At 58.3% G+C, this 24,440-nt stretch overlaps 2 protein-coding genes across 3 annotated transcripts in view; one reads left to right on the top strand and one right to left on the bottom strand.

Moving 5' to 3' along the window:
• Positions 1-169: 169 nt before the first annotated feature.
• Positions 170-8,112, top strand: NFKB2 (nuclear factor kappa B subunit 2). Its single transcript, XM_036385999.2, has 23 exons — positions 170-401; positions 1,410-1,454; positions 1,790-1,868; positions 2,341-2,381; positions 2,481-2,579; positions 2,824-2,975; positions 3,576-3,682; positions 3,829-3,987; positions 4,075-4,179; positions 4,323-4,408; positions 4,534-4,672; positions 4,751-4,870; positions 4,966-5,151; positions 5,304-5,445; positions 5,583-5,697; positions 5,899-6,106; positions 6,196-6,365; positions 6,520-6,622; positions 6,736-6,965; positions 7,159-7,228; positions 7,345-7,517; positions 7,599-7,710; positions 7,807-8,112. The coding sequence occupies exons 1-23, from the start codon at positions 357-359 to the stop codon at positions 7,920-7,922; spliced, it is 2,802 nt and encodes a 933-aa protein (XP_036241892.1). The 5' UTR covers positions 170-356; the 3' UTR covers positions 7,923-8,112.
• Positions 8,113-8,284: 172 nt separating this feature from the next.
• The window catches only part of PSD (pleckstrin and Sec7 domain containing), a 42,302-nt gene continuing 26,146 nt past the window's right edge, over positions 8,285-24,440 (bottom strand). For both annotated transcript variants that reach the window (XM_036385998.1, XM_036385997.2), the window contains exons 10-17: positions 24,095-24,184; positions 14,586-14,629; positions 13,200-13,378; positions 12,373-12,443; positions 11,659-11,816; positions 11,191-11,335; positions 10,433-10,576; positions 8,285-10,178 (exon numbers count right to left, since the gene is read on the bottom strand). In XM_036385998.1, coding sequence (XP_036241891.1) covers positions 9,939-10,178; positions 10,433-10,576; positions 11,191-11,335; positions 11,659-11,816; positions 12,373-12,443; positions 13,200-13,378; positions 14,586-14,629; positions 24,095-24,184 — 1,071 coding nt within the window. In that variant the 3' untranslated portion in view covers positions 8,285-9,938. The remainder of the gene's footprint in view (positions 10,179-10,432; positions 10,577-11,190; positions 11,336-11,658; positions 11,817-12,372; positions 12,444-13,199; positions 13,379-14,585; positions 14,630-24,094; positions 24,185-24,440) is intronic.

The raw sequence follows: 24,440 nt of genomic DNA, 5'->3' as shown, positions 1-24,440 counted from the left end.
AGACTTGAGTGGCTGAAAAATCTCCTTGAAAAGGCTCTGTTCAGCTTCTGAAGAATATGAGTCACGCACGGATTGAACAGTCCCCTTCCTTCCCCTCTTCTCCCACACACTCAAAATCCCCTGAGTGAGACCTGCAGCAACGACTGATTCAGAAATTCATAGTATGAGGGTATTGTGGAGTCAGATATGGGATTTTTTTTTTCTTTTCATTGGTTAGTGAGAAGAAATGCGGAGCGTGCCCGTAGGCTCTCCCCTGATCCTGCCCCTTTGCTAGAAGTCGCCGGTGGTTTTGTGTGGTCAGGCAGACCTTGGCCCCAGCGGAACTCCTGTGTGTGGTACTGGCAGTCCCTGTGGCCATGCTGGGGCTGAACGGGTTGCTGAGACCAACCTCTTCCTCCTCGGTGAGTAGGAGGGTGTGTGCGTTGTGGGCCTCTGCTGCTGGCAGTGCCTTGCTGGGGTCGGTGGGAAGCATCCAGTGCCGCGCGCTGGGGTGGTAGGAGATGCTCCCACAGGGAGCTCTGGGGCTGCCCCTTCCACTCTGAAGCCAGTGGGAAGGAGGCAATGGGAACACGGATAGCGAATGCCTCTCTCTGGCCACCTCCGGGGTAAGGATGCAGGGGCTGCTGTGTAAGTTGAAACGGGGGAGAGGGAAAGCACCGCTTTGGGTGCCTGGCAAGGGGCTGCTGACTCTGCAGAGTACTGGAGAGACTCCCTTGTCCAGGGGGGAGCCAGTGGGCTCGGGGACAGCACTTCGGGGCGATTCCTGTTTGAGTCCATAGGGGCTTGGAGACGACATCCTGGTGTGGGAGACACATCCCTGTGCAGGATGGATGACGTGGGGTGGGGATCTTGGGGAACCCAGGGGTTTCCGCGGCCATGCTGCACTGCAGGTCTGGCTGGGGAAGGGCTCATGGCAGCGCGGCGGGACTGGCACCCGTAGCGGGACAGGCGGCCGGGGACGGCGTGGGGCAAATCCCTCCGTAGTCCCGAGGGGAAAACACGGCACATCTGGCGCCCCGGAGCTGCCAGGCAGCGCCCGAGCGAGAACGCCCGGGGGAGGCGGGCGGGAGTGCTCCGGGATTTCCAGCCCGCCCGGGGCTCCGAGTCCGAAATTCCCAGGCGAGGAGGGGACAGCCCGTCCTGCTGCCCCGAGCGGTCGCCGGCGGGCGCAGGAGCGGCCGGGCCGAGCAGAGCCGCGCTCCGGGCCGTGGCGGCCGACCCTCGCGTCCCGCGGCCCCCGCGCCGTGCCCCGGGCCGGCCCGGGCCGTGTCCCGGCCGCGGCGGGCGGGGCGGGGCGGTGACGCGCGGTCCCGTCATTTCCCGGCTCGGCGGGGTTTCTAGGGACTTTCCGGAGCGGCGGTGCCTTCCTGCAGCCCCGCTCCCCGCTCAAACCCCCCCTCTCCCCGCAGGCCGGCGGCCGGCCCCGCGCCGACATGGACGAGCAGTTCCAGCCCGTGAGTGCGGCACGGATCGGATCGGAGCGGTCCGGGCGGGTGTCCTGCCTGGTCCCGGCCCCGGAGCTGGGCACGGGGCAGTGCCCGACCCCACGGGTGGGGTGGGAGGTGGGGGTCCGTGCCTGCTTCCGGGGTGGGAGGCGGGAGGGTCTGTGTCAGCCTCCAGGGGTGGGCACTGAGGGGTCTGCACCTGCCCTCCGCTCTTCCCGGGGAGGGACAGGTATCTGTGCCTGCCCGAACGGGGTGCCGTCCCAAACTGCCATCTCCCGCCCAGGGTAGCTGGGGGATTCCAGCCCAACACACTCATCACACTCCCCTTCCCTCCCGTCACCTAGTGCCTGGATGGGATTGACTATGATGACTTCAGTTTTGGCTCCCACATGATGGAGCAGAAGGAGCCGCTGATGGAGACAGGTAAGGGCCCCTCTGGTTGCACCCTTCCAGGGGTCCCCAGCTGCAGTGGAGTTTCCCAGCAGGTTGACTCACACCTTTAAGTTGCCAGAAGCACCACAGGCTTTGTCCTTACTGGCCCCACTGTGGGCTGGCTGGAAATCCCTGACTCGTGACACCAGGATGGGGCTTCTTCCATCTGTCCCTACTGCTCAGTCTACCAGGGACTGCCAGGTTGGGCTGTGACCTCCTGGGGGTCTCTGTTTCCCAAGTGGCAGAGCATCCTCTGGCCCTTCCCTCCTCTTCCTGCTACTCTGACTGCTGTTCTCAGCTGGGCTCTGACAGCACAGGGTTTGGGGGCTCTGAGGACCCCCATGGGACAGACAGGGGTCACATCACCTTCAGTGCTGTCCCTGTATCTCCAGCATCCTTAGTGAGAACATGCACTTTGGCTATCCCTTATTTCTCATTGGTACCTTTCCTTTCTCTCCTCCAGTGGAAGGTCCCTACCTTGTCATTATTGAGCAGCCAAAGCAGGTAAGGATGTCACCCAGCTAAAGACAGGTGTAACTGTCTCATGCTCTCATGGCATCAGGCTTTGGCCACCCTTGGCTAACCCACTCTCTGCCTCCACAGCGGGGTTTCCGATTTCGGTACGGCTGCGAGGGCCCTTCCCATGGGGGGCTGCCGGGAGCATCCAGCGAGAAGGGGCGCAAGACCTATCCCACTGTCAAGGTGAGCGCTGCCATGGGAGGGGACGGAGCAGTGTCCTCAGCCAGTAGTGCTTGAGCATCACGAGGGAGTCTTGAAGGGAGGACAGGAAATTTATAATAAGCTCTTGTGTGTGTCCTGGTGCTGGAGAGATGGGAGAGCTACAGAGGAAGGGCTGTGGCCATGGGGAGGGATAACAGGGATTTGTAGAGAATCCTTCAGGCTCCTGGCTTATTGTACCTGACCCCCATCTCCTTCTTCCCTGCAGATCTGTAACTACACAGGGATGGCCCGGATCGAGGTAGACCTGGTGACGCACAGTGACCCTCCCCGTGTACATGCCCACAGTCTGGTGGGCAAGCAGTGCAACGAGGCCGGCAACTGTGTCACGATCGTGGGACCCAAGGACATGACTGCTCAGTATGTGCAAGGAGGAGCCAAGGCGGCCTCTTGGCTATGTGAGGTGGCTGTGGGTGCTGCCTGCAGCTTTTGAGATGGGGAGAAGACAGGGGTTAGTGCACTCTGGAGCTGGGTTTGCTGGATGAGGTCAGGCAATGTGTAGTTCATTGTTACAACTCTGTCCCCTGAGCATTTTGCCTGTCTCTCGGTTTTGACATATGCTGCTTATTTTGAGCTTCTGTCCTTGAGGTTGCAGCTCCCCAGCTTTGCAGATGACTTTTGAAGTCAGCCTGAGTCACAGGGTTATTCTGCCACTGCTGCAGTTGCTCTTACATATCCATCTCTGGCTCAGCTCATACCATTTGCATCCCTCTGGCCGTCAGTCCTCCTGGTCCTTGTCTTTGACAGCCCTCTGGACTTGTCACCTGTGGGAGCCCAGACTCTCTGGGACTCCTTTTCTCTCCTCTGCAGTTGCTCCTCTTTGGCTGTACACATGCTGATTCCCTGCTGTCTGAGTGGCACCGCTCTGTGCTCAGGACCTTCCCAGCTGCAGGAGTATGTGCCCCTTTGGGCTTGCTGCTCCTGATGCTCCCAGATCCCAGCAGGTTCCCTCTTCTCCAGGTTCAGCAACCTGGGTGTGCTCCATGTCACCAAGAAGAATATGATGGAGATCATGAAGGAAAAGCTGAAGCAGCAGAAGATGCGTAACAGGAGCCGTCTGCTGACAGGTGAGGGCAGCCTGGGGACTCAGTGGGCCTTGGCACCATGGGCTGACAACTGGGGCTGGGCTTAGCGTGGGGCTTGGGGGGTAGGAAGGGGACCTGGAGCACTGTCCCCCCATATAGCCTGACAGTTTGTCCCCCTGCCCTGGCAGAAGTGGAGCTGCGTGAGATCGAGCTGGAGGCCAAGGAGCTGAAGAAGGTGATGGACCTGAGCATTGTGCGGTTGCGCTTCACCGCCTACCTCCGTGACAGCAGTGGCAACTTCACGTTGGCTCTCCAGCCTGTCATCTCAGATCCCATCCATGACAGCAGTGAGTGTGGGGCCAGTCCAGGAAGGGGATGGGGCAGGAGGGGGTAAGGACTTCTGCACAAGACTCCCAATGCCTCTTGATGTGCAGAGTCCCCCGGAGCTTCCAACCTGAAGATCTCACGGATGGATAAGACAGCAGGCTCCGTGCGGGGAGGAGACGAAGTCTACTTGCTGTGTGATAAAGTTCAGAAAGGTAAGGCCATTCTCTTAATTTGAAACCACCTGGAGGGGCTGTAGCAGGAGAGATCCGGGGCTCCTGGGTGGTCAGGAGTCTTTGTCCTTGGAGCCTGTTTGGGGCAAGGAGACAGGTGGTGCCAGTGCCACTTCTCTCCCCAGATGACATTGAGGTGCGTTTCTACGAGGATGATGAGAACGGCTGGCAGGCCTTCGGGGACTTTTCTCCTACAGATGTGCACAAGCAGGTACAGGGGAGGTGGGGAGTGTCCTGCTCTGCTTCAAGGCAGATGACTGCCTTGTGGGGTGAGGCAGCCCTGTCCCCAGTTTCAGGGATGAGCAGAACCTCATGTCCATCATGTCCTGCCCACAGTATGCCATCGTCTTCCGCACACCCCCCTACCACAAGCCCAAGATCGACCGTCCTGTCACCGTCTTCCTGCAGCTGAAGCGGAAGCGGGGAGGCGACGTGAGTGACTCCAAGCAGTTCACCTACTACCCAGTGGTGGAAGGTGAGCACCACCCAGGCAGGCTGCATGTCCCCTGCTGCTGGGGCTGCCTCTCACCCTACTGCCCCTCTCTCCCCACAGATAAGGAAGAAGTGGAGAGGAAGCGCAAGAAAGTCCTGCCTCAGTTTCCTCAGCACTTTGGCGGTGGCTCGCACATGGGGGGGGCCGGTGGGGGGGCCGGGGGCTTTGGCTCTGGAGGAGGTGAGTGGCAATGCCTCTTCCTCCTCCTCTCTCAGATGGCTGAGGTCTGGCCTGGGGGCCCCTTCTGCTCACCCATCCTCTGCCTTGCCCCACAGGTGGGAACCTCAGCTTCCCATACTCCTCTGGGCTGACCTACAACAGCATCTACTCGCCCGGCACCCACTCAGTGGGGAGCTACCAGGGGGGTGTGCAGATGAAGGGCCCTGAGGCAGAGGGGCCTGACAGTGACAGGCAGGCACCTGCAGAAGAGAGCACGTACTGCAAGGAGCTGCAGAAGCACGGTAGGAGGAGCTGAGCTTGAGGGAGGGCTGGGGCACATTGCACAGGAGGGGAGGCATGGATGGGGGACCTTTTGGGGTTGTTTACTGCTCTCCATACCAGGTGGATGGGGCTGCTGCCCTGGAGGTGAGTGACATCCTGCTTTGCCCCCCAGCCCAGCTGTGCCAGCTGTGGATGCTGGCATTAGCCCGTCGCAATGCCCATGCCCTGCTCGACTACTCGGTCACCGCCGACCCCCGCATGCTGCTGGCAGTCCAGAGGCACCTGGCCGCGTCACAGGATGAGAACGGAGACACGTGAGCACACAAGGGGTTTGAAGGGAGAGCATGGTGGTCTTGTTGTCTGTCAGAGCTGTTATGGGGGCTCTGAGGGCAGCAGGGAGTACCTGGAGAAGCATGGAGCTGAGCTAGGGGCCATCCCACTCTCTCTACAGGCCCTTGCACCTCGCTATCATCCATGAACAGACATCTGTGATCAAGCAGCTGATCGACATCATTGTTAGCATCCCCAGCCAGCAGATCATCAACATCTCCAATAACCTGCAACAGGTACATGTTTTTCAAAGCAGCCAGTTCTCCTCTACCTGGGAGTAGTTCCTCACTCCTATTTTCCAACCCTGGGGGCTCCTGTAGCTGCTCCTGCTAAGGGGAGGCTGCAGATCTGAACAAGTTGCAGCTACTGGAGAGAATGGTGGTGCAGGACTTGGCTCCTCTTGTGAGCGCTGCTGAGGATGTGCTGCTGTCCTGCAGACGCCACTGCATCTGGCAGTCATCACCAAGCAGCCCCAAGTGGTCCAGCTCCTGCTGCAAGCCCGCGCCGACCCAACCTTGCTGGACCGCTATGGCAATTCCCTGCTGCACCTGGCTCTCCAGACTGGCAATGAAGAGGTGCTGAGGACACTGCTGGCTCACGTGGGCTCAGCTACCCCTTATCTGCTCCACCTGCCCAGTTTCCGTGGTGAGTGTGGCTCAGGGGTGATGGGCAGAACCCCGGTGTGCCATCATGGGCTTGGCCAGAAGGCTGCTGAGCCTATCCCCATCTTGCAGGCCTCCTGCCTGTGCATTTGGCTGTGAAGGAAAAGAGTTTGGCTTGCCTGGACCTGCTGGTCAGGACAGGAGCAGATGTGAATGCAGTGGAGAGGCAAAGTGGGAGGACCCCACTGCACCTGGCTGTGGAGATGGAGAACCTGAACATGGCCACCCACCTGGTGAAGAAGGTATGGAGTGGCTGGTGTAGTGGTGGCTGTGGGACAGGGTTGGGGTGCAGCCTCCTACAGGCTCCTGGCAGAAGTGGGGGCTCCCCTGTGGCCTTGGGGTGTAGGAGGAGCAGTGCCCAGGCAGCCCATCCTCATGGTCTCACACCTTTCTTAGCTGGGAGCAGACATCAACAGCCGGGATTTTGCCGGGAACACCCCCCTGCACTTGGCTGCTGGCCTGGGCTCTCCCACCCTCACCAAACTGCTCCTTAAAGCTGGTAAGGCACTGCCCTTCCTCTTTCCCTCTCCATAGCTCTGGCTGCCTGTACTGGGTGGTGCCAGGCACAAGGTCAGACCTGTGGGCCTGGCTCATGCCAACCTTTCCCGACAGGGGCAGATGTTCTGTGTGAGAATGATGAGCCCATGAGCCTATCCTCGTCAGAGGCCAGTAGCGACGCAGACACTGACCCTGAGGAGCAGGAGCTGGCCATGGATCTGGGGGAGCCAGCCCTGGCTTCAGAGCACAGCACCAGCTCCAAGCTCTCCACACAGGGGCACTGGCAGGCAGGGCACAGGCAGCGCCGCTGCCACACATCCCTGGACCTGACTCGGAGCCAGAAGGTGTGTGGCACAGCGGGACAAACTCTCTGGGAAAGTTTCTGTGCAGGCCACGGCATGGATGGAGCAGAGTTCCAGGAGATGCTCCTGTGAGGATGCCTGTACTCCTCCATGTCCTGCAGAGATCCAAGGTGTGAGGGGGCAATGGGGGATCTGGGCAGTGCTTTGGAAGACTGACATCCATGTCTGTCTGCAGGTGCGGGAGATCCTGCTGCAGGCCTCCCAGCCGGGGCCCAAGGCAGAACTGCCCACTGCCCCCCAGCCAGGTGAGCAGCCCCTCTGTGCCCCACCCCCTGACTCAGAAGCACCACACCTAGGCAAGGTAACACCCTCCCAGCAGCAAGGATGGGCAGCCTGTAATGGGGGCACCTCTTTCACACAGGGAAGGTCCTGTCACTGGACAGTGAGGCACTGCAGGGGCTGGAGCAGCTGCTGAACCGGGACTGCAGTGGGTCAGACTGGATTGAGCTGGCCAAGCGCCTGGGGCTGTGCAGCCTCGTGGAGACCTACAAGGACACACCCTCGCCCAGTGCCAGCCTCCTGCGCAGCTACGAGGTCAGTGCCTGGGTGGGGTGCCTCTGTCCCCCTGCCTGTCTGGCCATCAGCCCTACTCAGTGCTCTCTCTCTGCTCTGCAGCTGGCAGGTGGCAGCCTGGGGGGACTGCTGGAGGCCCTGGACTCCATGGGGCTCCACAATGCTGTGAGGATGCTCCACAAAACCGAGGCACTGGAGAAGCTGCAAAGCACAGGTACAGAGAGTGAGGGGTGGGGCTGGTGGACAGGGGAAGTCTCTGCTGCCCCTCCTGTTGCCCCATCACTAAGAGCACCTGGGGATTGCTTTGCAGAGCTGAAGGAAGACAGTGCCTACGGCAGTGAGTCGGTGGAGGAGGAGCAGGCGCCCACACTAGCCCTGAAGCCGGGGGGTGAGCTGCCCCCCAGCCAGCAGCCACAGGTGCACTGAGGAACCATCCAGTAGCCCCTATGACCACACAGGGAGCTGCACTGCCCTCTGCCTTACCCACACAAATGCCTTCTCGACTAGGGGTCCGGCTGCCTGGACTCAGGGGGATGGGATGCAGCTGGCTCCTGCCCCTCTCTGCTCTTATTTAATGTTTTTTTCTTCTCAATAAAAGGACACAAGTTCCATTGGAGTTCTTTGCCCTCCCTCTCTCCAGCCCCAGCAGTGAGCTGGGTGCTAACCCCCCTGAACCCTACCTGGGTCTGAAGTCTGGCAGTGAGGAGACAGCTGCCAGCCCCTCCTCAGCATCCCTTGGTGCTGGGGCTGTCCCCAGCCATGGGGAAGAAAAACAGCGCAACCAAGAATTGAAGAGCGAGTTTTACTTCAGTAACTGAGAGAAGAAGCTGTACAAAGGTTTTTTTTCCCCACCACCCCCCAAGCCACCTGGGGCAAGGGTGGATTTTTTTTTTTAATTTTTTTTTTTTTTTGCAATAGACTCAAAAGAGCAGAATAAAAAGTTTTGACACATTCGCAAAGTCAGTGCTGAAACCAGCCAGGTCCCAGGTGGCTGAGAACTGCGTGTGTGCCAGCCCCTGGTCACAGCCCTTCAGTGTGCCTGGACCCCTTTTTGGACAATCCTGCAGCTGTGCTCCATCACTTGCACCTTGCTCTAGACAAGCATCCTTCATCCCACTCTGGAGTGGTGAGGGCTGCCCCAGCCTGCCCCTCACCTTGGCAAGGAAGGGGCCTGTTGCTGAGGACAGGGCTGCACCAGTGCTGCTGCAGCATGAGAACTGCAGCACTACAGACCAGGCTTTGCTGGTAGCCTCTGAGGCCCCAGTCATGCATTGGAAAAGAGATGGGAAGAGAAGCTGGCTCCAGCCTGTACTGGACCCATAGGGCAGGTGTACCCCCCATATCAACCCTGGCTCCAGGGGTCACCACTCCACAGCAAGTACCTAAACACTGCTGCCCACTGTGCCCTGGGTACGATGCTCACACCCAGCCTCTGCAAACAGGGCCGGTCCAAGCTGCCAGCAGTGGGTGGTGGAAAATGGGGGTCATGAAGCACCGGTGCATCAGCCTCCCATGCAGCCACACATGCAACAATGGGTGCTGCCATCTCAAGGCTGCCTCCTTGGAACTGGCAGCCACAGGGCTGTCTCCCCAAAGGGTTGCTGGTGCTGAAGTGGAGCTGGGGAGCAGGCAGCAGCAGTACACACAGTAGCCCACGCTCAGCTTGCTGTAGGGCGAGGGCGTGGGGAGCTGGATCGCCCCCTGAGTCCTTTTAAAAACCTCTTTCCCTCAGAGTGCGCTGCCTACAAGATATGGCTGGGTTTGTGGTTTTATTTTTTTTAAACAGTTCCCAAAAAGCATCAAAAGTAGCCCCCCCAAAAAAAACCTTCCTTGTGGTCAGCTTGATCTGGTACTAAAAAGTGCAAAACTGTATCACAAAAACTGTTCAAAAGTTGTAAGAAAGCGGGGAGGGTGCAGAGGTGACTGAGGTGACCAGGTGACCAGGTACTGTTGCCCTGGCTTCCCTGGCCACCAGCCATAGGAGAGGGGACAATCTAGGGCTTGCCCCCTCCCATCTACCCCCATGGCACAATGGAGCTGGAGAAGCAGCCGCTGGCTTTGTTTTGCTGCGTTTGTCTTTTTTTTTTTTAAGCCATTGAAGAATTGAGCCCAGCGGGTAGGTTTCAGTTGCTCCCTCTCCCCAGGGCAGCAAGAGTAGGTCCTGCAGCCAAGTGCAGGACAAGGAGGGGCAGGAACAAGTCTGAAGGGGCCAGGCAGCTCCTGCAGGCAAGGACTGGGGACCATCCTGCTCTGCCACTGTCTCCGGTGGAGGGGCCATGGCCCTGCATGGCTGGTGCTGGCGGCTGCAGAAGGGCTGTCGCCCCCTCCAGCTCGTGCAGCGGACAGACGGACACATGCAGGGTCTCGGCAGGCACACGGCCTCCACCCCCATGCCGGGGGAACAGGAACAGAGCTGCAGTGCAGGCAGCTGACACCCCACACTTAGGACTTGTGGGGGTGGCCAGGGGGCTGGCGGCCACTGCGCTCTGAGACGTTGCGCTTCACCTTGGTGGTCGTGCTGGAGGGCTCTGCGTTGAGTGAGGGGCTGGAGCGGGACTTTTTCAGGCCATCGTCCTCCCCACCCACTGTGTCAAAGAGGGTGGACTCAAATGCTGCCAGGTCCTCGGAGCCAGCCTTCAGCTTGGCCCGCAGCAGCATGGCATAGGTGCCATAGCGGGATTTCTGAGGAGCACAGTGCAGCAGAGACAGAGGTTGGCAAGCTGGGTACTGTCCTATGGCCAGCATCCCTGCAGGGAGGGATGCTCATGGTCCCTCCAACCCAGCCAGCATCCCAGGGCAGAGGAATACTCATGGTCCTAGACCATGGCAATGGCAGTGTAATTCAGCTGATGGGATGGGTTGGTCCCATCACTGAGGATGGCCAAACAGGTAGGGGCAGAGGGCCTGAGGGCAGAGAGGGACATCTTCCAGCTTACCTCAAATTCCAGGTACTCTTCCTTCTGCTTTAGCTCCTCATATTCCTTGCCTTTCACCTTCTTCTCAGGCAGTGAGGAACGATGCTCCAGCAGCTCTGCTGACATTGTCTTGAACTTGGTCTCATGGTTCTTCACCTGCTCCTCCTGGGGAAGGGTGGCACCATGTCAGTGCCCTGCTCTGTCACCCTGGTAGTGTGAGATGGCCAGGGACAGAACAGGCTTTTCCCCTTCTAGAAGCAGCCAGGATCTCAGCTGCTGCTGCTGGGCTGGATTTTTTTTTTTAATGACAGGCAAAATCACAGGCTCTTAGGGGCAATCTGCTCTCACCTCATAGGGGGGCTGACTGCAGTCTTAAAGCAGAATTTAATCCCTCTGAAACTAGGCTGGTGTTTTTTTTAAATCCTTTCTGCTCTATGAATAACTGCCCTGGTATGAACGAGTGCCAGCTAATCCCCCCAGTCAGTTGCCTTTCAAGGTCCCTGGCAGGACCTTGCAAGCTGTGATGTGGGACCACTTTCTCCTCCATGGTCTGGCCATCACCTGACTCCAGCCCCACTGCAAGGAACAAGACCTCACTGTCTGCCCCCAGTCTCGGTACCCCTCTTCTCTGTCTCCCCCTTGGCCCTTCACCTCACTGGGGAGGCAGCTGGGTGCACGGCGCCACACAGATCCCCCCACAGGGGAATGTGCCACTGGCAGATCCGGGGCTCTGTCCCAGGCTCAACACTGCCCCCAGAGACAGACAGACTGTGGCCCACCTGAGACAGCCTGGTGCAGGAGCTGGGAAGCAGCGGGCGGCTGAACTTCTTCTGGGAGCCAATGGCTGCAGGGAAGGGGGGAGCAGAGAACATGGCTGCCACCACATTGATGCGCGTGATCCAAGAGTGCATCTGTTCGGGGTTCCTGAGAAAAAAGGCCAAAATATACATGGGCTATCTCCGTCAAAGACAGAGGGATCTGCTCCACAGACAAGGTCTGAGTCCCCCAGGCCTGGCCCTGGTCAGCCATGGCACCTGGGACTCTACCCACAGCCAACCTGAGCTCAGCAGCGTAGGAAAAAGAGGAGCTGGGCAAAGCTCAGCACTGACACCAGGTCCCTCTCCTTCCAGAAAGGGCCAGGACAGGAGAGAACAAGGTGGCCCTAAGCCCTATCCCACCCTAAACTCAAGTCAAGGGAGCTCCTGTGCCCCAGCGTGGGGCCCAGCCAGGGATCCTGAAGGACTCACTGTGCTTGGAAAAGGAAGACCCTCCAGTCAGCTGTCCTGAGGTAGAAGACATTGGGTCGCTTGCTGTAGTCAGATGCCCGTGTGGCAAGCGAATGGTGGATGCTAATAGCATTCTTCAGTTCCTCTTCTGCCAGTGCCTTCCCTGGCTTATACTCCTCCTGCAAATCATGGGGTGTTTCAGAGCCAGCTCAGGGATGCGCCCCACCATGAGTCAGCTCTGAGGTTTCAGGAACTGCAGACTAGTTCTGGCTGTGGCAGGGCTTGGAGATCACCCTTCACCAGGCAGCTGCAGATTCTGTTTCCAGCTCATGCTACACCCCTGGAGAGAAGCTACAAAACCCAGGCACATTGGCTTGGCAACAGCACGGGGAGCTGTTCCCCACTGCCCCCTGTTCCCCACGTGTGTGCTTGCAGGGAACTGGATGTGCAGCCCAACCCTCCACTCAGGGGAAAGACCCTGGTGCCCTTCTCCTCCCAGCCAAGCCCCCTGCATGCAGCGCTCTCAGTTAGCAGCACCTTTCACTGCCCAAGCTGTACCCAAGCACCCTGGAAACGGGGGTGCCACCAGGTCCCCAAGCAACAGCTCAGGCATAGAGGGTGCCGAGTCTGCTTAGGCAAGGCTTTGCAATGCTGTGTGCTGCAGGTCCTCTCTCACTGCTGTCTCTCTGGACGGGGGACAATCCCTGTCCCTGGTGTGGGTGGCATGCTGCCTACCTTCTGCAGGTAGAGAATCATTCCCTTCAGGATGGCGTGGAAGGGCTTCCAGCCGCGCTTCCCTCGGGGTGCTGCCAGGGAGGAGAGAGCAGCTCAGACATCAGTGTCAGAATTGAGCAGGGGGGAAAAGCCACCCCCCACCCTCCTCCAGCCAGCCCTGCCACGACGCACGTCACCCACCCCCGGGACGGGCAGCACGCCAGGGCTGTCCCTGCGCACCTGAGCCCGTGCAGCACGTGGCTGGCAGATGGTGCTGCTGGCAGGGGGGCCCCGCTGCCTCCCGGGGCCAGCGCTGTGCTCCCGTCTCGCTGCTTGCGCTCAGCTCCACCACTGCCTCCGTGCTCGGGCAAGGGGACAAGGCAGTGCTGCCTGCCAGGTAATGCTGGCTTTGAAGGGCAGCTGCATCTAATCACTTCTAGGCAGCATTAGATGGCCAGGGCTTAGGAGGGATTTTATGGGGAATACAGTGAACATGCCTGGCAATGCCCAACCAGCTGCAGCCTGCTGTGTGCCTTGTCTATCACACCACAGGACACTTCCCTTCATCCACACAATCCTGTGGCAGGGTTGCAACCCCCAGAGACCCCACCCCCCCACCCTGCCTGCCCCTTTCCCTGTGCTGTGAGCAGGGAGAGGCTTTCCAGCTCCCCATCCTGAGGGCTGAATTATGCCTGGCACAGCCAGACAGACAGGGCACTGATGCTGGAGGCTGGCATAAAGCTACACATGGACATGACATAGTGACTCCCACCCTGCTTCCATTCAGTTCTGGAGTTCACTGGTACCCTCTTGCCCCAAGGGCCCCCATGGGCTCTCCAGGCACCTACTTTTCTTGCAGTCAGGATCAGCGTGGATCTTGCGGACTAACAGCCCGTGCTTGTAAGTGGCAATGCTGGCGTCCTGGGAAAAGTCCAGAAAGGGGTTACTGCAGCTGCTGATGCGCTTGATGGACTTTGGGTTGGGATCTGCCAGCTCTGAGAGGGACTTTCTCAGCTCCTCTTCATCTCTGCCAATCAGATTTGGGTGGGGAAAGTTTGTTACCTTTCTGGGGACAACAAATACCAAGTTCCCCCTGGTCAGTGCCACTTTTAGGCCTGGCTTCTGAAAGGGAAGCCAGCAGCAGCAGGCCAGGATGAGCAGTCTTCCATCAGCACTGGTGAGCATCCCAAACCTAGCCATGCCCGTGTGCCCCTGTCTCTCTAGATAGCTGAGGTGCTGCCTGGTCCCTTGAAAGACAAGGCATTGGGTTTTTGCTGCTGATTCAGGGTGGGACCCCTGCCTGCCCCAGCGAGTGAGAAGCCTTTTTTTGGGCAAGAGTGCAACAGAGGCCAGCCAGGCTGATGAGCCAGGAGTGATGCAGGAGCAATACCCCAAGGCTTGGCACTACCACAGCACCCCAGCCCATGGCATACAGGCTCACAGGTGTCCAGCTGGTAGGAAGGAGGGTATAGAATGGATTGCCCCCGCAAGGAGAGACCCAGGCTCTGTTCCCCACGTTTTAAGGGTGGCAGCCAGACTAGAGAGCCCAGAGCCAGAGGCAAAGGGGTGCAGGGAGACCGGCAGGAAGGCCTTGGGCAGTGCCATCCAAGGGCAGGATCAGGTGTGGGCAGGGTGTAGGCAGCCCGCTCCCCCGGGTCACAGGCCCTCACTATGGCTGCACCGGTGCCACTCCCCCGTCCGCAGGAAGATGTGGGAGCCCAGAGCTGCTGCCTCCCCACTCCCTCAGCCGCTCGCTGCTAATTAAACCCCTCAGCATCTGCCGGCGTCGCCATGGCAGCGGTCGAGTGCATCGCTCAGCGATGGGTAGCACCGGGCTGATTAATCCCTGCAGCGCAGGCGCTGCCGCTCCTGCTGCTGGAGATGGCAGCTGTGGGCGAGGGTGCAGGCACCCTGTGGGGCCCCGGCACAGCCACAGCACCTCCAGAGCCTGTCTGTTCCCACTCTGGCACCAAGGCACAAACCCAGGCCAAAGCTGCAAGAAGCCAACCTCAGGTGGCTTTCTCCCAGCATGCTGGAGAAGGGGCCCCATGGCAGTGCTGAGGGCAGCCAGGGGTACCTTGGCTGCACCCCAGCCCATCCTAAGCTCCCTCTCCTTCCCTCATCCTCACAGGGGCAGCTGCCTTGCAGCATCATGGTGTGTGCAGTCTCTGGGGTTAGGTGGATTCCCTGCCCACCCAGTGCCACGCAGCAGCATCCCCTGCAGAGGTACTTACATGGCCCACTGCAGCTTCTCATTCTTGATGGAGCCGTAGAGCGCCTGCAGAGAGAAGAGTGGGGGTCAGCAGGACAGGGGTGCCAGGCTGGGGGTCTGCTCCAGGGAACAGAGGAGGCACGCCAGACTGGCTCAGGGACTTCTGGAGGTTAAGGTAACCCCATGTCAGTTTGTTCCAGTGCAGATCTGTCCCGGCTAGTTGACCTTCATTTAAGGTTACATTAAGACACCTCATCCTGGGCACCACAGGATCTGCAAACCCCCCCACCCCAAAGAAATGCTGGGGAAAACCCTGGCATTTTGGCCTCTCCTACCCTTTGTCTCTACCTGCCCGTGACAGTGCCACAGTGTTAGCAGCATAATAGTGAGACATACCTAACATTCCCAAGTGCTTGGGAGAGCTGTTTCTTCCTATTTATTCCAAGGTGTTCCAGCCTGGTAAAAATGACATCCTTTAGGAGGCCTGAGTCCAAGTAGAGCCAAGCTTTTGGGACAGACTTCATTAGTGCATGCCTTTACCCCGCTCAGTGGAACCTCAGCCTGCTCCAGGGCCTCCAGAAGCTCCAGGGCCTCCAGAAGCTGCATGCCACAAGAGACCACAGCCAACAACTACACTGCAGTCAGCCACCCACCCTGGGCTGGCAGAGACCAGCTCATGGAAGCACCCAGCACTCCCTGGCAATGCACTGCTGCTACAGGAACACACTTTGTGAGAGACTTCAGCACTGCTGGCCCTGCACTGGCAGAGACCTTAGCATGCTGTCCTTCACAAGGCCCTCAGAGGACCTTGTCCTCTTGGCTGGTCAAGGCAGGAGCTTGGAGTGGCTGTGGCCTGCCTCTACTCCCTCCCCAGCACTTCCAAACGCTTCTCCCTCTTCGGAGACCCAAACAACACCCATCTGAGCAAGGCAGGGTCAGCTGTCTGTATTGCTGCACAGGAACAAGCTAAGCCTGCCTGCAGCAGGATACTCCAGGGCCCCACTCCCAAGTGTTTGTCCAGTTTGGGCTGGGTGCAAGCCAGCAGTGCTCAGCACAGCTCTGCAGTCAGGGAGGCTCCAGAGAGGGTTTCAATACAGAGCTCACAGAGGCCTTCAAAGCAAAAGCTGGAAGGCATCATCCTTGAAGGAAAATAATCGAGTTTCGCACAGGCTGTTCATGCAGCTGTCAACATCCATCACTGGGCCGGAGACTGCTGCTGAGAAATCTTGCTGGTGGCTGAGAAAGTGCAGCTGGAGGCATGCAGGGGCCCGGGAATGCTGGCCAACAGACAGGCCCCAGTGGTGTCTGGGGTAGGGACATCCATCACTCCCAGGAGGCGCAGCAGCCAGGATGGAGCAGGAACCCAGCTCCTTACACACTTTCCCGTTGGGAAATGCTGGCATAGCACCAGCTTGTTTCTCAGAGGAGGAAAGCATCGTCTCAATCTAGCAGGCAGAAAGTAGGGTTCAGTTCTCTCCTGGGAAGACAGGAGACTCATAAAGAGGTAATGGCCCCAGAGCCTGAGAGAAGATTTGATCCCAGACCCATTCATGCAGTCCCAGTGCCAGAGGGGCAGGATGCTAACTTGTGAGCAGGAGGTACCAACCAGTGGGCTGGCAGCAAGGCAGCCAGTGGAGCAAAGAGACTCAGAGAAGAATCTGTGAGGAAAAAAGCAATCCAAAGCCCTGCAGAACATAATCTGGGAGCAGAGCAAGGGGATAAGCAGGATCTCAGAGCAACGTAGATAATAAGGAGTCACTATGGGAAACAGAAGGGATCTTACTGCCAGGGATGCAGCTGAAAAATACTGAGAACCAACAGGCACGAAAAGGAGATTAAAAAAAATGGCACAGAGTAGTGGGCACTGGAAACAGCAGAAAAGCACCTCAGAAAGAGGGGGCAGAATGGCACACGTGGCTTGGCTTCCATCTGGCTCATTAGTGATACATAGAAGTGTCAGCTCCCTGCCCCAAGGAAGGGAGATATGAGCCAGCTGAGCAGGGATTTTGGAGGGCTGGAGAAGACCTCAGCCCCGTGCAGGGCTTGCAGAGGGATTGCTGCTGATGAATGAATGAGCCAATAGAAGATGCTCGAGGAGTAATTTGGGATGGCACAGTGCTGGATAACAGCCTGGCAGAATACTGTGTTACAAAAACCTGGGCCCTGGGACTCTGGCTGAACACTTCAAAGGCTGAACTGCCTTATGGCTTCAAAAGGCTCCAGCTGCCCTGCTACAAGCCCCGAGAGCATCCCCCCAAGCCCATTACCAGCAGGAGCTGCCAAGTACCACCTCAGAGATGGGAAGCAGGGGCTGCTCAACACTCCCGTGCAAGGGGACAGTGAGAGGCAAACAGGAAAACTGTGCAATTGAGAAGACATCATGAAGCTTTACATCTACACTTAAAACCTGCCAAAATTTTGCTTGGCTAAACACCAGCCCCAACCAAAACCAATCTCAGGTACAAAGCTGGTGGACTCAGCCCAAGTCCTAGCTGAGGAGATGCATTCCAGCCACAAAGCCCACCCTGCTGCTCTGGTCCTGCAGCAGAGCCACTGCCCATCAGCCCACAAAACTCTGGTGCATAGATTGTTTCTGCTGGGGAAGTGTAGGTGACACAGGTTCCTGAAGCCCAACTCACAACCACGTCAGCAGAGACCACAGATTCATCACTCAGCAGGTCCCTCTCTCCAGACTCTCTTTGCTCCATGGGTTTATTTCCCTTGGGCTGAAAGTACAGCAACTCTTTGGCATCTCTGAGCTTGCAAGTACTCCCAAGAGAAAGCTGGGCACTGGCCACATGCCACTTTAGATGATGACCCCAAGCATGGTTTGGGGTTTTTTGCCATCGCTGGGTTATGAGCTCACTGTTGCAGCATGCCAGGCCAATCAGCCAGCTCTGCCCTAGACCAGGAATGTACTGTCCCAGTGGGATTTCTAACTGAATCAACATCTTTCTTTGGTGCTTTCCCTCCCAAAAGCAGGCTGAGAGGCTGTCTGTGTGTCCTGCTCTACCGAATGTCTCAAGGACAGTTGAGGGGCTGCACTGGCAAGAGGCAGGTGGCTCTGATGTTCTAGCCCAGCCATGCTGGGGACAGCCTATGTAAGCAGGGTAGGGAGAAGACACCCACCTTCAGCTCCTCAGCTCAGATCAGACCAGATCAGAGGCAAGATCCAGCAATGGTCTGTGGAGCTGAGCAACAAGCTGGCCTGAACACAACTTTGGCATGGGGCTGCACTGAGGGCTTAGCCCAGCACTCAAGTAACAAATGAAGGTTGAGGCAGGAATTTCAGCATCCAGATGAGGGTTTTAACCCTTTCTGGGGTGCTTCTTTTTGCATCATAACTCTTATGGATACATCCCCTTTCCAGTCTGCTAGTTCCTCTGCTAAACACAGTGCTCAGCTCTTCATGCAGCAAGGTGTGTATCAAGACTCCCCTTCCTCTTTGTCAGCCCTGTGACCAGCCAGGGGTTCACGACATTCAAGACAGACTTCACAGCCACCAAGCACCCTTCCTGCAGCCATTCTACCTCTCTCTCTGACTGAGAGCATTTAAATATGAAAGCTCAATTGCTGGCTGTCTCCAACTTTATCTTAGCAAAATATCTTTGCTACACCCAGCCACAAAGCTCTGTGAGGTCCCCCAGGCATGCAGATGTCCCAGCTGCACTGATCCAAACAGTAGGGTCAGATCAGAGCTGTATGTCCGACAGAACTGTACCTATGCTGGGTCTCTAATTCATCTTGACAGGTCCCCCCCACCCCACCCCACCCCTCCACAGCATGCACAACCCATGCTCAAGAACAACTCATCACCTGGCACATACCAGCCCTACTGCATACACCATCACGTTCCTCCCTGCCCCCTCTCTGCTGCAGAGGGGTTCCTGTGTGCACACAGAGCAGACTGACTTGGGGACAGACTTTTTTTCCCGTAGAAGGGGCTGTCACGGGGACAAATGTCCTGTGCATCACCTTCCACCCTGCTGCAGTCATGGGTGGCAGCAGATGACAGCTACCCATCCCGGCCCCACACTTTTGACTCAGTAACATTGTAAGCTGCATCAGCCTCTTTCAAAATATTTAAGCCACTCCTTGCCCAGGCAACTATCACCCTCAGGACAGCAGACCCTTCCTTCCCAGAGCAGCCCCACAGCGCGGGAAGCAGCGACCGAGCGTCTCCCAACTGCATGTTTCCATCCGAGTGCGTCACAACTTAATGCTGCCCCCAGACCGTACTGCGCTATGACAGCACCGCGGCTTGGCACGGCCCCGATGGCCCCGCCGGGCTGCTTTTGGCCACCGGGGCAGCCCGAGTAGCTCTGGGGTAACTCTGACTGCTCTGCCCCAGCCTGCCTGCGAGGAGGGGGCTGGTGAACGTTCTTCTCCCGCTACTACACCCGAGGCAGGCACCCGACCGAGGCACGACCCGCCCAGAAACAGCCTGTTCGCTTCTTCCCACCGAGGACCGATGCGCACCAGCCTAACACCTCCAAACGGATGACGGCTCCCAGCGAGCAAGCTCCTGGCAGTAAAAAGCCCTTTTTTGTCCAGCCACTCCTTCCTCTCAAACTCTGCTCGGCTGGGAGCCGGGGCTGCGGCGTTACCCCTCCGCCTTGCCTTGCGGCTCTCCCTGACGCTCAGGTGGGTGCCAGTCTGCCCTGGCTGGGCTGGCCAGGGCACGGCGCAGAGCAGCCCTTGGCAGAGAGCCCGCAGAGCCTGTCACTTATGCTAAGCCGTAGGGCAGGTCCCAGCGGTACCGCTCTGTCCTGGATTCCTCTCGCAGCGATGTTTTCGAGCAGGCACTGCTGCCAGACCACTGTAAGCGGCGCAATGTCACCCAGGTCTTGCCGCGCTCCCGCCACTCCCGTGATCGGGGTGGGATGGCAGGGGGGAGAAATCCAGGCTTGGGGACGGGGACCCTCGGGCAGAGGGGGCATGGTGGAGACCCGGCTCCGCAGAAAGCAGGCAGGAGACGGAGATGGGGCTGCTGTTCGCTACATCCGTACCAGGGCTGAGGCTCTTGCAGCGGGCGGGACGGCGACTGTCCGGGCATGTTCACCCGCCCATATCGCCGCCGGGGCGCCGGGCGCTGAGCATCCCCCCGCGGCGCTTCCCGCTCCCCCGACCCGCCGCTTACCGGCTTCTTCTTACGGCGGCTCTGGATGCGGCTGACCACCAGGTCGGTGTAGAGCACCGGCTTGAGGGTGCGGGAGCGCTGGGGCCAGCCGTAGCAGAAGGTCTCCACGCCGCGGTAGTTGCGCCCGTAGCGCACCGAGCACATGGAGCGGGACCGCATGCGCCCCGCGCTGCTGTTGATGCTGTTGACGCCGATCATCCTGCCGGCGGCGGCGGGGGGGCGGCGGGGTGCCCGGCGCGGAGCCCGGCGGCCCTGCCCTGCCCTGCCGTGCCCTGCCCTGCCTGCCGCGGCCGCTCTGCCGCCGCCGCCGCCGCCTGTTGAAGCGGGGCCGGGCCGGGCCGGGCCGGGCTCGGCGGCGGCTCCCGGCAGAGGCGGGGCCGCCCCGCCCCGCCCGCCGCAGCCAATGGCGGCCCGGCGGTGGGCATCCCGCCCGGGGGACTGTATCCCTAATGGTGATGCCGCACGAGTTGCCCGAGCTGCCGCCGGTGCACCGCCTCGCCGTCCCTGCCTCCTTTCCGCGGAGAGCGGGAGCAGGTGGCTGTGCCTTCCTGGTGGGACCGCGGTGGTAACTCCGGGGTTCCAGGGGCCAGGTGGCACCTCCACTCGGTTCCGGCTGGGCAGGCTTCAGAGCTGCTGCTGCAGCTCAGCCCACACCAGGGACCTACAAAACCTTTAGGAGATGGGCCCGGTGGAGATGTGCTCAGACTTTCCATCTACAGTGCCCACCCCACACTTAAGCCTCTTGCCTGTCCCTCCCAGGTCGGCAGGAAACAGCAGTATCTACAGTCACCCAGCTGGTTATGGGCAGGACAAAGATGCTTCAGGCAGTTGCTCCTGTGAAGAAGCAGAGAGCTGGCCATCCTTGCAGAAAGCACAAGGATCGATACGTAATTTAGTAAGGCTTGACTGAGCAGGAGATGCAGCCAGTGGAGAGGGGAAATTTTCCGCTCTGTCCTAACTGTTTGGCATAGTGATCATTTGACACAACTTGTGAGGGAAGGGGCATGTATGTCTGGCACATTAGATGTACTGGGCTGCCCCTGAAGCCCGGGGGAGCCATGGGAGACAGAGGCAGGGCAGCCCATTGTTCCCAAGGGAAACAGGCAAAAAAAAAAAAAAAATAGCCCAGGGGATTAGACTGAGCAAGCGTTCCTGTGATTATAGCTGAGAGGTGGGAGCTAGGGCTTTCTTCCCACATTGCTAATCACTTACCCAGCACTCTGAGCGTCTGAGCCCTGCTGTTGTGCCTCCAAGCTGGAAGGTGGGGGCCCATCCTACCTTCCTCCCCCGAGGACCCGACTGCATTGTCAGGCTTAATTCATTAACATCTGTGACGTGCTCTGGGCTCCTAGGCTGGCAGGCAGCACAGATTTGGCTCACTTCTGCAATTGCTAAGCAGTGCTGGTGAAAAATGGGGCCCAATTTGGCCCTACTGTTGTTTCTGCCAGCCAGTGTAGAACAAGATTAAGCTAAAAGAGTAAAGATGATGGGGGCGAGCTAAGGCTTCACAAAGTGATCAATCACATAAAGGTCAAATCCACATCTGAAATGTAACGACAATCAGCAATGGTGAGTGAAATCCCAGGGGGCCTGGGCTGGAATCGCACCGTCAAGAGAAAAGCAACATCTCAAGAGCTAAACAAAATATCACCAGCTCCAGGATGTCCTGCTTCCACCTCCTTCCTTGTTGTATGGGCAGCTGCTGTCATATGGCCACAGGAGTTCAGGCCCAAGCCTGCAGGTGTGGGCATCTTTGGGCACAGCATTACAGGGGTTCTTATACCTGGCATGGCTCCATGCCTGATCAGGGGGACATCTCAGCTGGAGAGCTGGGCAGCCCTGCCTGCAGACTATAGTTCTCCAGGGGAGCTTTCAGAGACAAAGGGTTTCCAGCAGCACTGCTGGTAAGGCAGCACTGCCTTAGTTCCAGCAGCAGTGCTGTGCAGGGCATAGTGAGGCACTGGCAGTGAGGGGGATGTGATGCTCAGCTATGAAAGCTCTTCAAGTGTTTTCATTGCTTCTGCATAAAAATGGGACTGTTTACACGTATTATCTAGTAGCAGATAAAGTTCTTGTCTGACTCAAGCTGCCACATGCTCTCAGGCATCATGCTGCGTTTATCTTGGGACTCCCTGCAGCCAGAGATGAGGGGAGTGCTCTGGCTCCCTGTGGGTCTATTCCTGATGCTGTCCTCAGAGGCACAGGGGATGGTGGCCTTGTGCCCCTGCAGGCACCTAGGTCCTGCCCTGCTGCCCCAGTTCCCTGGTAGTGAGTGCTTTGGGTGAGAGCCACCTCCAGCCCTCCAGCTCTGAAGTCCATGGGGTAGCAGCCTGTGCAATCTACCCAGGCAGGCTCAGAAGAGCCCCAGGACCTTTCTTCTGTGGTGCTGGAGCTGCCCAAGACCTGCCCTACAGCTTTGGGAAGCTCCTGTGAAGCCTGCCTTCCCCTCCCCTTACCCTTAGGAAACGCATGTGCTCCTGGAATGCTAAAATTAGCCAGCCAGCTGTGCAGCACGCTTGCACAGGAGCCTCAGTCCCCAGGCACAGCCCGCCAGGTCTGCCAAGGAGGAAGCATCCTGCTCGGGGTAACAGGGCCAATGCAGGCTGACACAGCAGCAGGAGAGCCTTTCCCCATTTGTTTCCCTGTGCAGGGACCACAAAGCATCAAGCAGCCAAAAGCAGTGGGCAGAAGGGAAAGAGTGTCTTCTCTGGATGAGCTGGCTGAGGCTGCCCAAGATCCCCTTGCCAGTTCTTCTCCCAGCTCAAGCCACTTTCTCCATCTCACCTGCCCCAGAAACCTATTCCCCCTTGCATGGGCAGGGGGTTTCCAAAGTGGAGCGGCGCTTCAGGTGCTTCAGAAGAGCTGCAGCCTGCCCTGCCTGAGTTCCTCACAGTGTCTTCCACTCCCCCTCCCCAGCATGGCTCCTGTACAGAGGCGGCTGGAACGCGGCGGTGGGAAGCACCGCAGCTGCAGAGGGAACAGGCCATTTTTAGCAGAGCAGCCTCCCAGCTGCTGGGCTGAGCTGTGCAGGGCTGTGCTGCAGCGCTGCAGCCTTCCTCCACCTCCTTACACCTAGCCAAGGTCTTGGCCCCTGCCTGTGAGGGAAAGCCTGTAGCTTCATGGCACTACCTCGCTGGCCTATCTCCCTCTGTCTGGGAGCTGATGTGGTAACTTCATCTCATGTGTTTGAACTGCTGGTGTTCTGAGGGGCTGAGTTTAATAGGGCAATGCCTCAAGTGTGGGCACCCAACCATGGGGCAGTGAGGGATGCAAAGGGGGCACACCAAGAAGTCTGTGGAGCTTAGATACTCCAAGGTGTAGCAGCACTGAAGGGCCAGGGTTCACATTTCATAGGTTTCCATCCATTTTGTGTGCTTAAAGCCTTTTCTGGAGCTGGGTTTAAAATTAGAGGAGAATTTTTCCTGAGTAACTCCTTTTACTGGCGAAGTGTGGGTTGAGAGGGAGGACAGCCCTATTGAGAACTGCTGGTAACCCCTTAATGATGGGGTGAGCGACACAACCAGGAATAGACCCACAAAGGCTGAAAAGGGAGCTCAGCTTTTCATCCTCTGTTGCCTTTTTTCATCAACCACCTCCCCCCCGTTGTGGCTCCAGCACCCTGTGGGAACCCATCTTCCACATCATGAGTATTTGCCAACTGCAGCGCTTCACCAACAGCGGCAGTTTCTGCCCGGCAGATCCCATGGGAGCTAAGCCTATTCCCAGGGTCTGAGACAGGGAGACAGCAGCTCAGAAAATCCTCCTGCGTGCAGGCAATGCCACAGAAGCGCAGCAGTGCAAGGCCAGAGGTGCTTGCTGAACGCTGCTCTCCCTAACCCACCCTCTAGGAACTGGGTCAGGCAGGGAGAAGGCAGGAGTCCCCCAGTCCCACCAGTGTGGTGAGTTCCCAGCTCCGAGCTTTTAACCTCCAGCCCACTCTCCCCATTGCGATGCCTTGCCCGTGTCACCTCTGCCCCAGAGGTGGCTCCAGTCCCAGGGCCTGGCCAAAGTTTTGGGCTCCAGTGTTTCAGGGAGTCAGAAAGGGCTGCGTACCACAGGACTGATGGCAGGAAGCCTCTGGCTGCAGCTGGGCAAACCAGCCCTAGTAAGCTTCCCCATGTGTGCTCCCTTGACTGCAAACAGGCACAGCAAGAGCAATGAGGGAATCAGAACCCCAGGCAAAGCTCCAGTGTGCTGCTGGGGGAATGGAGCAGCCCATGTTCCCCTCAGCAAGGCAGAAGCACAACTGCAGACTCAGGGATCATCACTGTTCTTGCATGTAAATGCATCTTGCATTCATAGCATCTCAGGTAGCCCTCCATGTGATCCAGCCCAAAGCTCTCACTTCTGCTCCTGTTGCTTGGCCAGCCATGGAGAACAACCAAATTTACCTTGAGCAGCTCCTTGGGGAAATCAGTGCCTCCATTGAGTCCCTCCAAGTTGCCAATGAAGTCGGAGCAGGACATTCTCTTCCCAATGTTCTGGGGGAGTCAGGGGGAGAGAAACATCAGGATTTCCTTTGGGACAGAGGTCACTGCTGGCTGAAGCAGGTCCCACAGCCCCGGAACAAACACACCAATCTCTGCAGAGGGGTGAGGGACCAGCCCAGTCTCTGCAAGGCTGCTTCCAGGTACAGGAAAGCTGCTGGCTTTGCAGAGACTCCAGGAGTTTTAAATAGCCTCCTCTTTCAAAATTGTGTGCTCCCTGCTCCCAAAGGCAGCTGATTTTGGAGTCTTG

The sequence above is a fragment of the Molothrus ater genome, chromosome 8 (genome assembly GCF_012460135.2).
Source record: "Molothrus ater isolate BHLD 08-10-18 breed brown headed cowbird chromosome 8, BPBGC_Mater_1.1, whole genome shotgun sequence".
Taxonomy (NCBI): domain Eukaryota; kingdom Metazoa; phylum Chordata; class Aves; order Passeriformes; family Icteridae; genus Molothrus; species Molothrus ater.
The sequence above is the reverse complement of the archived record's forward strand: the minus strand, read 5'-3'. Positions and strand labels throughout refer to the sequence as shown.

Bases quoted from the DNA above. Each gene is read 5' to 3' on its own strand.
- NFKB2 (XM_036385999.2), top strand. From the start codon at position 357: ATGCTGGGGCTGAACGGGTTGCTGAGACCAACCTCTTCCTCCTCG. The intron at 3,683-3,828 runs GTGAGGGCAGCC...CTGCCCTGGCAG, and splicing joins CAGGAGCCGTCTGCTGACAG to AAGTGGAGCTGCGTGAGATC. The intron at 6,623-6,735 runs GTAAGGCACTGC...CTTTCCCGACAG, and splicing joins CAAACTGCTCCTTAAAGCTG to GGGCAGATGTTCTGTGTGAG.